Genomic DNA, 14,201 nt, shown 5'->3' with positions numbered 1-14,201 from the left:
GTTAGTCATCCTACATGTACTATATATGTTTACGTTTGTTCAAAATTTGAGTTGATTGCAGATTCAGAATGATGCTATATTGCCTAGATATTAGTTCATTCTGTTGAATTTGTTTGGCTTTTAACTATTAGTTGAAAACTTGCTTCAGTGGATGAGATATATATCTGAAAGATCGTTAAAAATATTGAAATTGATTTATGATTCTTTGCTAATACATTGTATAAAGTTCACATGTATGTTAAGTTTCTATTTGAAAGTTATAATGATAAAAAATACACACCATACCAATAATAATATAAGAAATGATTATTTTAGTGCCTCAACCAATGTTTTTTGTAATATTAAAAAAGCCACAATAAGAATTTACAACATGTTTTTTTAAGGATGAATATTGCTATTACTCTTAATGACATCTTTTATTAATTTGTCACTTGAGGATCCCTCAACTCTCCAGCATCAGGCTCAGGCAATGAGGGTCGTAAGTCACGGAATTTAAAAGAGGCCACCTCACATTTAAAAGAGGAGGCTCTTCGTAGATACAGGCTGCGCCAAGAGGCAATGGCATCGTCAGACTCTGGGGGAGAGGGGACTCCCCTTCCACCAGGAACTCAGATACCTAAACCTCCAGAAGGTGAAAAACCAGCAAGCAGAAGGAGTAGTCCTAGACAGAGAACTACTCAGTCTGGTGAGGTATCAGAAATACAAAAAACTGATACAGTGGCTGTAATGATTGAGGAGAAGAGTGACGTGTCTATTGAAGAGAAGATGGTACTGGATACTGAACATGTTGTAGAAAATTCGGTTGATCTTCAGGAATGGGATAGTGCATCTAATACGCCTGTACTGGAGATTGAACGGAGCAGTCTGAGCAGGGAGAGGGTGCCGCAGACACGAGTCGTAACCTCGACCTCCGTCGATATCGACACCATCAGTAGGCAGATCATCACCACTGAAGCAGACGTGGAGACGATTGAAAAACAAATCATCACCACCGGCGACGTTTCTGGACTGGCAGAGACGGAGATCCTAAATATGGTGGAAATGATGGAGAAGAGCCCGGGAGAAAGATCAGAAAAGAAGGTAACCATCACTGAAGAAGTAATAGTTGATACGGTAAGAGATGACAAAACTCCGGAAGTGCAAGAGAGCAGGGTTCAGCAGAGTTTAGGAGTGGTCCAGATGACGGCCCAGGAAATGTCTCGGGAGCCGACTCTCGATGAGAACCTGGACATGGTCGCCCCATCAACAGACGAAGTCGTGTCACCAAAGGTTTCTCGTGAAGCAACGTTGGTTGAGGAGGACATTGTTCCCACACATTTAGGAACACAAGAAGTTGCTGTTAAGGCGGGACAATCGGGAGGTATTGCGACTCTGTGCTCCACATCTGTGCACCGCCTAGCATTCTGTTCTCTTCAGGCCCTTAGACATCTTCTGAAAATCTTCAATGCTTTCATCTCAATCCACTCTTTGATATTTCAGACTACTTTGCATGTCCACAACAAATTTCACATATTATGTATCATTAGTTTTAAGCTGTTTGGTATAAATACATTCTGTTCATGTTCAATGATAATTTTTGATCATACACCAATCTTCAATATAACCCTCAAATTTTGAAGACTTTTCCCAGAAATGCTACAATATGTTTAATTTAATTCATTATTTAATTTTCAATTGTTTCCATTTTTCACTGATCCTGAAAAATATCACCCTTGAAGTGAAACAGATATTATGTTGCTTGATATTTTGGTCTTTAAATCTTTTTTTTTATGCAAGTCACCTTTCAGAAGTTTCTGTCATAGTGAAATAAATTATCAGTAAAAGTTTGGTATTTTCTTTATGACTTAATAGCTGAACATCCATTTCATTTCATTTCTACATAAATATGATTTATAATTAATCATTGAACATGAATATCGTGTACAATGACATACTAGCCAAGTTTCCTTATTTGGGCAGAAACTCGCTAATTTGTACATTGCATCAAATCGGGGTCATTGTAAGTGACTTTTAGACATTTTTGAATTCCTTCCAAATGAAAAATTGAAACTTTGGCAAGAATGTCAGTAAACAAAAGGATTTTATAGTTTTATCTTTTTGTTTTCTATCAAATATTGTATTTGTTTGCTAGTTTAGAAATGAATCAAAGGTGTACAATTTCATACTTAGACAGTAAACCAATTTTGAAATATTCAACTAACCGAACCTAAATTAAAAAAATATATCGCTAGCAGTGACAAAAAAATGTATGGCATTTGTCATGGTTAGGCCAGTGGAATTGTACAACCTGTGATTTACCCCACTACGTCGCACCAGATCATTGACTGTGAGGTTTGTAGATTATGGTACCAGTAGATCTCTGTGTGGTAAATATAGATCTATCCCTGTGTGTGACCCCCACTAGATACAATGCTGTCAGATAAACCACAGACTTATTGTTAAATGTGACAGACATATATATACAAAATTTGGTGTTAAATTTGGTTTCATCAAATTAAATTTGCTGACAAGAGACAGAATGTATGATTATAACTGTCTTCTTGAGGTTCCATTCATGTCTGCCAAGTGCAATAAATGTATTTTTTATAAAACAAAAAAATAAGTAAATGTATCTACTTGAAAAGATTTGAGGACCCTGTGGTTTAAACCATAAGTGTTTTTTACTACCCACCCAAACCTTTCCCAAAGTAACCATTTGCTTTTGTACCTTCAACTTTCGTTTTTTTATTTAATATGCCTTTGAAATATTTCAATCACATGTTCATTTGGTACTTAAATATAAAATTTAAAACTCTGTTTTAAGGAAGATGATATGTGATGTAATAATTGAAAGTCATTATTAAATTGACAGTGAAACTATGGAAGTACAAAAGCAGTTTTGAGACAAATTGACAAGTAATTTTGAGACAATGGAGTCTAGTTTCTGTCCACCCTGTCACTTCAATGTTGTAGCCTGTACGATCACTGATCTGGTACAGTGGGGTGGCAGCATGTCACATTTGTATACATCAAAGATGCATGTCCTTCGCTGGGATGACACAGTCATGCTGTTGAGAGAGAGGAAGGTTTAAGGAGTGTGGCAGAAGGCATGTTGTCACTGTTTTAGTATGTCAGCTGCATGTTCTGTGCTGGTTTNACACAGTAATACTATCTGGATGGAGGTGGGTAGGGGTGGAGGGGCTTAGGAGGATAAGAGTGGGAGGATGGAGGTGGGTAGGGGTGGAGTGGAGGATTTAAGGAGGATAGGAGTGGGAGGATGGAGGTGGGTAGAGGTGGAGTGGAGGATCTAAAGAGGATAGGAGTGGGAGGATGGAGGTGGATAGAGGTGGAGTGGAGGATCTAAGGAGGATAGGAGTGGGAGGGTGGAGGTGGGGAGAGGTGGAGTGGAGGATCTAAGGAGGATAGGAGTGGGAGAATGGAGGTGGATAGAGGTGGAGTGGAGGATCTAAGGAGGATATGAGTGGGAGGATGGAGGTGGGTAGAGGTGGAGGGGAGGATCTAAGGAGGATAGGAGTGGGAGGATGGAGGTGGGTAGAGGTGGAGGATCTTAGGAGGATAGGAATGGAGGTGGGTAGAGGTGGGGTGGAGGGGCTTAGGAGGATAGGAGTGGGAGGGTGGAGGTGGGGAGGGCTGGAGTGGAGGATCTAAGGCGGATAGGAGTGGGAGAATGGAGGTGGATAGAGGTGGAGTGGAGGATCTAAGGAGGATATGAGTGGGAGGATGGAGGTGGGTAGAGGTGGAGGATCTTAGGAGGATAGGAATGGAGGTGGATAGGGGTGGGGTGGAGGGGCTTAGGAGGATAGGAGTTGAAGGGTGTGCTTGTCACTGGTATATGTCATAGCTGCCCTTTGCTGGGCTGACTTTGTGGTATTGACAGGAGGGGAGGTACGGGAGGGTGGGGTAGGGTGGAGGGTAATGTTGTTTTAGTTTTGTATGTCAGTTTGACTAAGTAATTCTGTCTGGAGGAGTAGAGGTCGGAACATTGTCTTTTTTTTGTATGTCACAGCTGCATGTTCTAAGCTGACAATTGCATGAAAATGTGTGCTTTATCTGTTGTAAAACTGCATGTTGTTTTCTCATACTGTACTTTTAATAAATTTAATTATAAATTCCGAGTTTTTAATTCGTCAAATCCTACAACATTTTAAATGTGTTATGAAAATATAGAATGTGTATTGTAATATTGTCAGACTTCAAAGTCTAGTAACGTAAACGTGATACGACCAGGGTTTTACTACTTCTGTGGTTGTCTGTACAATGATGATTGTTTTAAATTGACCCAATATCTTGAGCTTAAACTGTTAAAACTTCATGAACATATATATCCCAAATAAATACAATGAGATGTTCACATGACCTTAGTGACGTAAGTCCCCAGAGAAACTCTGTTCCTGTACATTCATTACCCTTACTAATGGACAGAATTAGGTTAAAATGTGTTAAAAGTTAACCCGACGCCCCAGATCTCTGTCGAGGGATTATTACACTGAACGCGTTCACTACATATACAACAGGAACTATCGTCAGTTATATAGGTACTAGTAGAATACCTTTGAACCTTTGAGTTCATAGAGTACTTTTCCAGAGACCATAATTGATATTATACGGGGTCATTATAAGGATGTAAGTTGGAATTGGCAACTCAGGAGGATCTGGTTTGATGTGAAATGTTTTAAATGATCTATGATGTATTGAATCGGTAAAACTTCTGATGCTCGTTGCATGTTATCAATCACTTTTCACACGTATACTCCTCACTACGTAGTGCTACGTCAGGTCTGTACAACTACAACCTGTCATACATGTAAACTTTTTATCGAAATGTTGTCTAGATTGCTGTCCTTTTTAACTGTAAATTATAATTTACATTCCTTTTAGAAAAAATACCTACTAGTCATATTCTAGCAAAGGGTTTTAATGTAAAATATATAAGGGTCAAGCTAACTTTTCTGCTCATTACATTCAAAGGTAAAAAAAATGAGGATAAAAAGGTTTTCCTTTTAATTCTTTGAATTAAATATGTGAGTTGGAACATTTTTTTTTATGAAGATAACAGATATATATGAATAAGGCTTTAAACATCATACAACACAACTTTGCTTATAAATCATTTCTTTTGTTCGTTAGAAGCAACAGGTGGAGAACCAACATCGGAACCACCTCTGGTAGAGAATAAGGCTCCGGAGCAGGAAGCGGAAAAGGCTCCGGAGCAGGAAGCGGAAAAGGCTCCTGAACAGGAAGCGGAAAAGGCTCCAGAACAGGAAGCGGGAAAGGCTCCGGAACAAGAAGCAGAAAAGGCTCCGGATCAGGAAGCGGAAAAGGCTCCGGAGCAGGAAGCGGAAAAGGCTCCAGAACAGGAAGCGGCAAAGGCTCCGGAACAAGAAGCAGAAAAAGCTCCAGAACAGGCAGAAGAGAAACCAACAACAGAAGAAAAACCGCAAGAACAAGCAGAAACAACCCCTGGACAAACAGAGGAGTCGCCTAAAACAGGAGAGGAAGCACCAAAACAAACAACAGAAGAAAAGGTTGAGGAAAATGTTAAAGTAGCTGAAAAGACAGAAGGAGAAGAAGGAACAGAAAAGACCCCAGGTGAGACTGAAAAGGCACCAGAAGGTGACAAGCTATCAGAGGGAGAAACTGCTCCTGAACAAGTGCAGGAAGGAGAAAAGGCCCCAGAACAGGCACAACAAGGAGAAAAGGCCCCTGAACCGGCACAAGAAGGAGAAAAGCCCTCTGAGCAGGCAAAGGAAGGAGAAAAGGCCCCTGAACAAGCACAGGAAGGAGAAAAGGCCCCTGAACAAGGACAAGAAAGTGAAAAGGCCCCTGAACAATCACAGGAAGGTGAAAAGGTCCCTGAACAAGCTCAAGAAGGTGAAAAGGCCCCTGAACAAGCACAGGAAGGAGAAAAGGCCCCTGAACAAGCACAGGAAGGAGAAAAAGCTCCAGAACAAGCACAGGAAGGAGAAAAAGCTCCAGAAGATGGTAGTGGTGACAAACCTGTTGAGGGGGAGAAGGCTCCTGAACAAACACAGGATGCTGAACAGCAAGAGTCAGTTGTGATGGACAAACCAGGCGATGAAACTAACAATGCTGCTGAGAGTGAGGGCAAAGGTAAGTCACCAATGTTTATATCTGTTGTGAGGAACTCTTTAAACAATAGCATCATCAGATATTATCTAGCATTACTTTAGCGGCATATTTTAGATCAAATTCCTTAGATGTTACTCTATATTCCCCATTTCATATAATAACAATCATTTTATCATATACTCGTGAATGATATGTCTTGTTTTGTATGTGTAACAAAACTAGTTGTGTATAGGCAATATCCCGGCACACACCATATCTGTCTAACTTTTTGTTCAACATTCTTCAGAATAATCACACCTCACTGTTAGTGTACACACTGGATACTCCTCTGAATTTGTTATTCTGTTCGTTATGATTTATTTAAGGTAGAATGAGGTTATAGTCATACTTTCTATCTGTTTTATTTGCTATTGCTAACAATTTTGATGTCATAAGCAGTATATGATAAAAATGTTACCACATGATGATGGTCATATGATAACCTAGAATTAAGAATGATTACAATTTTTTTAATTTCTCACAAGTTTTAAAATGAATACCTACCCATACTTTATTTAACTGGCATTTTACAGGCAGACGTTATTGCAAACTCTTTCATTTTCCTTTATAAAAGTTTCTATGTTGGTGTTACAGAGGAAGCGCAGGTAGAGGTGAACGAAGAAGCAGCAGAGGAGAACAAAGAGACAGAAGAAAAGGAGAAAGGCATCCCTGCTGACTTCTTCTACGACCTTGACAAAATGACATCTAAGCCTGTGATGACAGAAGATTGCGGGCTCCCAGAGGACATGTTGTCACTCCAGTATCCTTACTTACTCGCTCTGTCACTCCCTCATGTGGTGACTCGCACAGCTTAGTAGGAAAACGTGTCTTCATTTTGATGTACAGTGTCAGGGCTCAGGTTATGATAATACCATTACCATGCTCAAACTTGGGAGAGGGGCTAGTAAGTTGTAAGAACTTGCACCCGATCCCTTTGACTGTTTAATGTCAATAAAATATGTTTTAATGAACAAATGCTCAAACTTGGCCAAAGCTCGATTTCTTGTTCCGGCCATGAATGAACAAAAATTAAAATTTACGTTTTGTCAAACATTTGGAAGCAATTTGGAGGGACTGAAAGCGGAAATACTGTTTTTAAACTTAACACATGACTTTTTGACCATATCACATGATTTAAGCAAATTACCAAAAAGTTGGTTTGAACAAAGAATCCATTCTTAAGCCTGAGTATGGTTTCATGAATATGGACACAGTCTGTTCCAATCATGTTGTACTGTATAACACGAAATGTTCATTGTAATAATAACAATATATACAACACTTATATAGCGCCCCTATATAATTTGTAGAATTACTCTAAAGCGCTTTACAACATATGGATAATAGTATTAGTTATAATTGTTAAACAAAAAAGGCTTACAATCACCATTATACATTAAGCAAGTAGATAATCATCTCAAAGTGCACATAAATGAATAAATAAAGGGTGGTATGTACATGAATAAATAAAGGGTGGTATGTACATGATGTCTGTGCAAAGAGCCTAAAATGCAGACGTGAAGAGGTGAGGTTTAATGTCCTTCTTGAATTTGGCCAATTGTGTATAAATATTCGTGGTTTTCACGGTCGCTATTGAATCACAAAAATATATACAATGTACAATGAATTTAATTTATATACTTGAATACTGTTCGTTAATTCAGCATACCCATGAATGTTTGCTACAAAACAATCGAAATAGCTTCAAACCACAAAAGAAATTACCCGTGAACATTTCATGTATTAGATATATAGGATTATCCAGGCTAGAATTTCCTGTGTCATCTATGTTATTAGTTAAGTTTCCTTGACTGGACCCCCAGATATTCTTTTGGCTACGACTGTACAAAGAGGGCCAATCTCCACTTACTTGATGAGAAAACGGTGATATTTGCTGCCGGAAACCTTGTTCAGCTGGTAGACCTGCAGACTCGCGAACACAAATATCTGCGAAGTACAAGTGGAGGGGGAATAGGTGCCCTCACGGTCAGTACAATGATTTAATTTACTGAATTACATATGGTACGCTATATATATTTGCAAAAATGGATTTAAGTATTCACATCATATAAAATGAATTTCATCAAAATGTTCAAATTATTTACCAACGCTTTTTATATGTGAATGTATTGCATCACCAAATAACAATATTTTTTGGTGAAAAAAAATCACTTATTTTTCCTCAAAATCGATTTTCCTATATCTACCTGGTAATTGAAAATATATGAGTATATATCAAAGTAGAACTGAAATATTTTTACTAACATTTCTCCAAAATTAGTTTTCCTATTTGAATGTGTATGTGTATCTTTAAAAGTAAGACAGGAAGATTCACTGCTGTTACTTTCTGGTATTGCAGGTCCACCCGAGCAAGAAGTTCTTTGCAGTGGCTGAGAAAGGACAGTCCCCGAACATCAACATATTTGAGTACCCATCCCTCAAGTTACACCGCATCCTGAGGGGAGGAACAGAAAAATCCTACTCCTACGTCGACTTCAGGTCAGTCGGGGGAAATAGTATACAGTATTTCATAGATTTATAAATTCATTATAAGTTATAATTAATGTTTAAAGTGAAAATTGTTAAAATCACACATTTAAATTCATTAGTTCAGTTATTATAAAATACCCAGATAGCATAATCACTGGAGAGTAGTCTGGACTAATAGTAGCTGGAACTAAGAACTAAGCTTGTCTTTTATATTTTAGCTCTGACGGTGAGCTGCTAGCCTCTCAGGGAGGTAACCCCGACTTCATGTTGACCGTTTGGCGGTGGCGAGAGGAGATGACCGTCCTTCGGTCAAAGGCTTTCTCTCAGGACGTCTTCCGCGCAACCTTCTCCACAGAGCTGGAAGGTCAACTGACCACTGCCGGAACAACCCATATAAGGTAAGTAGGTCATCAGACCAAGACGGGATGAAATATCTTAATTTTGATAAATCATCACAGTTATCATTATGATATCTGGTCATCGTCAGTCTGTGACAAAAGTCATTTTTATTTTTGAGTCTAATGAGATGAGTGTTCACTTTCTTTTTTCCTTTCGAGATAAGACAACATAATCAGACTGTAAAAGATGTGGATTACTTAGGTTGCCTTACAAGTGTGAGCTGTAGGGAATTTCCCTTTTAGCTCAGAGGTAGAGCATCGAGCTAGAGAGCCAAGGGTCACAGGTTCGAGCCTCAGTGACGGCACTATCTTTATCACTATTCCTCGTCCTACTACAAGCCCATGAAAATCAGATTACTTGAGTTTATATATCACACAATGCATCAATAAACAAAATAAATCTGTTTATCATATCTGTACGGCCTATGGTTCTCTCTGACTCTCTACATGACTCCTAGCAGGAGTATTTAAGCAGTTACCTACAGATCCAGCAGGGTGCTAGGAGTATTCTGAGCTGTGCTCACTTTCTCTATAGTCTTTCTGGATAGTATAAAATCAAACTAAAAATTGTATTTTTGTATTCTTGATTATTTTTTTAATTTTCAGGTTTTGGAAAATGGCCGACACCTTCACTGGTTTGAAACTTCAGGGAGCTCTTGGTAAATTTGGCAAGACAGAAATCTCCGATGTGGAGGGATATGTGGAGCTTCCGGACGGAAAAGTACTTTCTGGATGTGAATGGGGGAACATGTTGCTGTGGGAAGGAGGTCTCATCAAGGTGGAGATTTCCTGTAAAGGGAGGAAACCCTGTCACGTCGGCAACATCATGCAGATCCTGCTGGACGAGGGAGAACTGATGACTGTGGGAGAGGATGGTTTTATCAAGGTTGTTACAGTGAAAGTGATAGGATGATAAAGACAAACAAGTTCTATATATCTAGATAATGTATCGCGTCACAGATGTAACAATGTTTTTCATTTGTCAGCAGTTATGGGCTATTGAACAGTAAACCATGTAAATATCCCAGTACGTAATACATGCAATGTCAAAATCTGCCCCTGTATAACTAAACATACCTGTCTTTATAAACGAAGACAGCCTTCGTGTTTGAGTAAAACACCATACATCTACTGTCTGCTTACATGATTAGCAACGACACTTGTTAAGGTGTAGCCACGTTTGAATATTGGATTCACAACAACCTTAGGTTGTAAACTAGCAATCAATCAGAAATCAGTCCACCGCACAAACAGTTTAAACCACTAGTATGTCATTCACTGTTCATCAACTCTTTTACATATAATCAAGTCTTTCCGTTCATAAATAAAACGGGAAGTTGTGTCATATTTAGAATGCAGGTAAAAAAGTGAGATTGTTAATTATTAGTTTGACTCAATGGAATGGAGCCATTGGATGGGAAAGTAAATTTAAGTTTAAATAACCAGAGAGTGGAAATTTAGATGGAGATTTAGTTATCGTTTTTGTTTAAATTACCATGATTTAAAAGAGATTACGCCTAGATAGTTAAGTTTTTGCCTTTGTCTGTAGGTGTGGGACTTTGAGAGTGTTGACACGGCCGACACAACAGATGACACAGGGATGTTTGAGATGGAGCCGATGAATGAGCTCCGCGTCGGTGAGGGTGTCAAATTACAGTCCATCTGTAAATCGTTTGATGCTGAGACAGAGATGACCTTCTGGTTCGCACAGGTAGGTTCACAGGTCATCCAGACTTAGCTAACATTTAGAAAAATGAGCCACCAGTTAAATTTAATACAAAAAGTTACCTGTGTTGAGGTACAGAGTCTGGAGTCCATACCTCAGGGTTCCTTGTCACCCTTGGTTTGGTGCTGTTCGTCTGTACTGATAGGGATAGTCATAGTCTTGTGTCGGTGCTAAATTGTTTTTACCACCGAATTGTAACACAATTAAACAGGTCTTCAGTTATGTAACAGTCTGAGACAGAACACACACATTTCCATTATTACTATTAACAAAATTGATTTCCATGTACATAGCAGGATTTAATGACAATAATTTAATATCCAGATTCAAAAGAATAATTTATAATAACCTTACGTGAGTGTGTGTCACATATTTTTACTATAGAGATAGCTATATTGATTAATCTTCCAACACAAACACCCTAGGTCTGACCAATCCATGCTTGTCGAGAATGGTTGACGTCATGATTTCTTTGATATTGCCAATTCTTCACAAATTAATGTATTGTAGAGAATTTCATTATATTATACATATATATATAGATGTATTTGGACAATATAGAATTTACTATCATATGATGATAGGTTTATTTTGGATGTGGACAGAGCTCTGGGCTTGTCTGTTTGAGTGGTGCTCGTCCAAAACCACCGTAGCAAAGTATTGTGAAACATTAGCACATTTCCTAATTCATCAAATCATTCAGCCTAGGTAAAATGTCTAGCGTAAGTTCTGCCATGTTCCGTTCTAGGATGCTAACGGTGGTATATGGAAGCTGGACCTGTCCTTCTCTCATACCTCCCTGGCCCCGGAGAAGATGTTTACCTATCACGCCGGCGCCATTCTCGGATGTGATACGTCACCGATCAGTCACATTGTGGCCACCACAGGCCATGACCGTAAGTCTCTGCTCAAACCACGATTAATTTTAAACAAATGTCGACACCAAATATTTGTCATTTGAGTAAGTGTTCGCTCCAGTCATTTGAAAATTAGGACCTAATCATTATCTATTGTGGCCCACAACAAAATGTGTCTCTTTAATTTGATTTTTTGATAATGTACTGATTAACGCTACAGCAAGGTGATGAGTTTTTGAGTTATTCATCTACCTGGCAATAAACTCAGGCCTTGTAATAAGCCCACCCATATCTAATGCAGTGTTGTAGAGATATACAGGACCTTATCATTATCTATTGTGGCTCACAACAACCTGTGTCTCCTTAATTGTGATTTATAGCTAATGGACTGGTAACCATTATAGCAAGGTCATGAGTTTTTGAGTCATTCCTACTATATCTACCTGGCAATAAGGCCATGTCTGATAATAAGCCCACCCATATATATATATATATATATTGCAATTTTGTAGAGATATCAACAAATGTTCATTTTTCCGTCATCAGCCCCTCCCCTTTCATTGAGTCAGTGATGATGTGCTGGTCCCCGGGGCTTCTTTTAAGATAACTACAGTAATGCCATAGATATTATTTACTCATTCACCCCTGAAGACACATTTGAATTCTTTCAATTCAAAGTTTGGAATAGTTCATTAAGAAATTTCAGGGGTGAATGAATCAAACTAACACAAAAGAAATTAATAAATGAAAGATTGTCTTTGCCAGTATGAGTTGTGTGAGATGGCAGATCACATGATCACAATCATACGTATCTGTAGGTTTGATTTTATTTTCAATGTCTCTATATAGTTATGTGTTACAGAAATGTGTTATACACTCAGCTAATTGTTCCTCTGGTTACAGACACTGTCCGGGTATTTGACTACCTACAGAGGAAACAACTGTGTGAGACCAAGTTCTCTGCTGGAGGATCTGCCCTACTTTGGGCCCCAGAAGTGGTGAGTGTTTTGTTCGTGTTGTCAGTGACTAATGTCAGTCTGACTGACAGTTGATAACTATAACAGGGTCATACAATAAATAGTTTTACTTAATCCCCAGATCCCAAAAACTTTTTCGTTTCAAGAACATTCTCAATTCAAAATATCAGATTTTTCTGGGGCTAACTTGCCTCATACATTAGTTAAAACTGAAACAAAAGGAATTTATTCAATGAAATCATCCATTTGTATGAAACATTGGATGCATCACAGAAAAAAATTGAGAGGAAAAGTTAAACTTCAGAATATTTCAGTAGGCAAGGTTTTAGTGTCACTGTTACTGTTATTATGATACATATAGTGAAAACATTCTTATATGACCTGCAGCAATCAGGAAATTTTTCTTTGTCATTTACTCAATCACCCCTACATATTTAAAATGGACTTGCCTAGTCATTTATTTGGTTAGGTTCAAATGTGACTTTAGGGGTGAATGGGTTAATATTTTTTATGATATATATTTATAACATTTATTAGTGATATGTTTTATACACAAGTAACCTGTGACATGATCATTGCAGGTCGACCCAAAAGGAGCTACAATTCTGGTCGGGTTTAGTGACGGTGTGGTGAGGGTGTTCAACATCAGCCAGCTAACTGATGAACTGACGAGGAAACACAAGAACGACTGTGATCTGGTCCTACAACAGGCGTTCAAACCTCACTCGTCGTCCGTCAACAGCTTGGCCGTAAACAAGTCTGGCGACATCCTTGCCACTGCGGTAAGTTGCGAAATTAGTATCTCGAGAGAATTCTTTTTTAGAAATACAATAAAGCTGTCATTTAATACGATTTAATAGGATATTAGATAATTAGCAGACACAGGCATTGCTGCCTCTATATCCACATCCATATAATTTGAAATTATACATTGTGATCAACATAAAATAAGTCTATATATAAGACGATGTAAGATCGTACTTCAACTCAAGATCTTTCTAGATTTCATCCAAAGTTTTTCTTAAAATCAAATACTTCACAAGATGAAATAACATCTTGTGAAAGACTATTTCAGATATCAATGGCTTCCTATTGGCTGAAACCCTTCTAGCAATTGTTCTGCTGGTCTGATTGTATTTATTCCTGTTGATGAATGGTACTTTTCAGATGTTTTAGAAATGCCTTACTATCTATATTAAAAATCCTAAATGATTGCTGGGGCTTCAGCCTGGTATGTAGTTATGGGGATTATGTGACCTGTCAGTGGTTTTGTTTCTGTTAGGATGTTATATAAATCTATCTCCTGTCTTTACAGGGTGAGGATGGTACAATTTTCTTCCTGACGGTGGGAACAACCTACAACCCTATTGGTTTTGTCACTATGCCTGCTGCTGTCAAAAAGATCCAGTGGTCTCCAGAAACTAAGGTACGTCCAGTCAAGTAGCCTTCGAGCTGTTCGCAATCCTTGTTAAATAAATAAAGATTTATAGACCCGAGACTGAGGTACCCTCTGTCACAGATCTTAGACTGTTGCCTACAAAGTCTCCAGAAACTAAGGTACCTCCAGTCAAGTAGCCTTCGAGCTGTTCGCAATCCTTGTTAAATAAATAAAGATTTATAGACC

General features: G+C 38.5%; 1 protein-coding gene across 4 annotated transcripts in view; it reads left to right on the top strand.

Annotated features, from left to right (window-relative positions):
* LOC110462556 (cilia- and flagella-associated protein 44-like) overlaps window positions 1-14,201 on the top strand; it is a 37,205-nt gene that overhangs the window by 1,532 nt on the left and 21,472 nt on the right. Inside the window, exons 2-14 of one of the 4 annotated variants that reach the window (XM_021516545.1) lie at window positions 437-1,360; window positions 5,128-5,759; window positions 5,880-6,111; window positions 6,724-6,889; window positions 7,953-8,115; window positions 8,489-8,628; window positions 8,838-9,017; window positions 9,624-9,903; window positions 10,567-10,728; window positions 11,492-11,639; window positions 12,504-12,598; window positions 13,159-13,359; window positions 13,893-14,003. In XM_021516545.1, coding sequence (XP_021372220.1) covers window positions 437-1,360; window positions 5,128-5,759; window positions 5,880-6,111; window positions 6,724-6,889; window positions 7,953-8,115; window positions 8,489-8,628; window positions 8,838-9,017; window positions 9,624-9,903; window positions 10,567-10,728; window positions 11,492-11,639; window positions 12,504-12,598; window positions 13,159-13,359; window positions 13,893-14,003 — 3,434 coding nt within the window. Of the gene's footprint in view, window positions 1-436; window positions 1,361-5,127; window positions 6,112-6,723; window positions 6,890-7,952; window positions 8,116-8,488; window positions 8,629-8,837; window positions 9,018-9,623; window positions 9,904-10,566; window positions 10,729-11,491; window positions 11,640-12,503; window positions 12,599-13,158; window positions 13,360-13,892; window positions 14,004-14,201 lie in introns of all 4 variants that reach the window. The other 3 variants (XM_021516544.1, XM_021516543.1, XM_021516546.1) reach the window with 3 other exon arrangements.

Source organism: Mizuhopecten yessoensis, unplaced genomic scaffold, assembly GCF_002113885.1.
Source record: "Mizuhopecten yessoensis strain PY_sf001 unplaced genomic scaffold, ASM211388v2 scaffold10803, whole genome shotgun sequence".
NCBI classification, from domain to species: Eukaryota; Metazoa; Mollusca; class Bivalvia; order Pectinida; family Pectinidae; genus Mizuhopecten; species Mizuhopecten yessoensis.
Note: the sequence above shows the minus strand (reverse complement) of the source record. Positions and strands in the feature narration are given on the sequence as shown.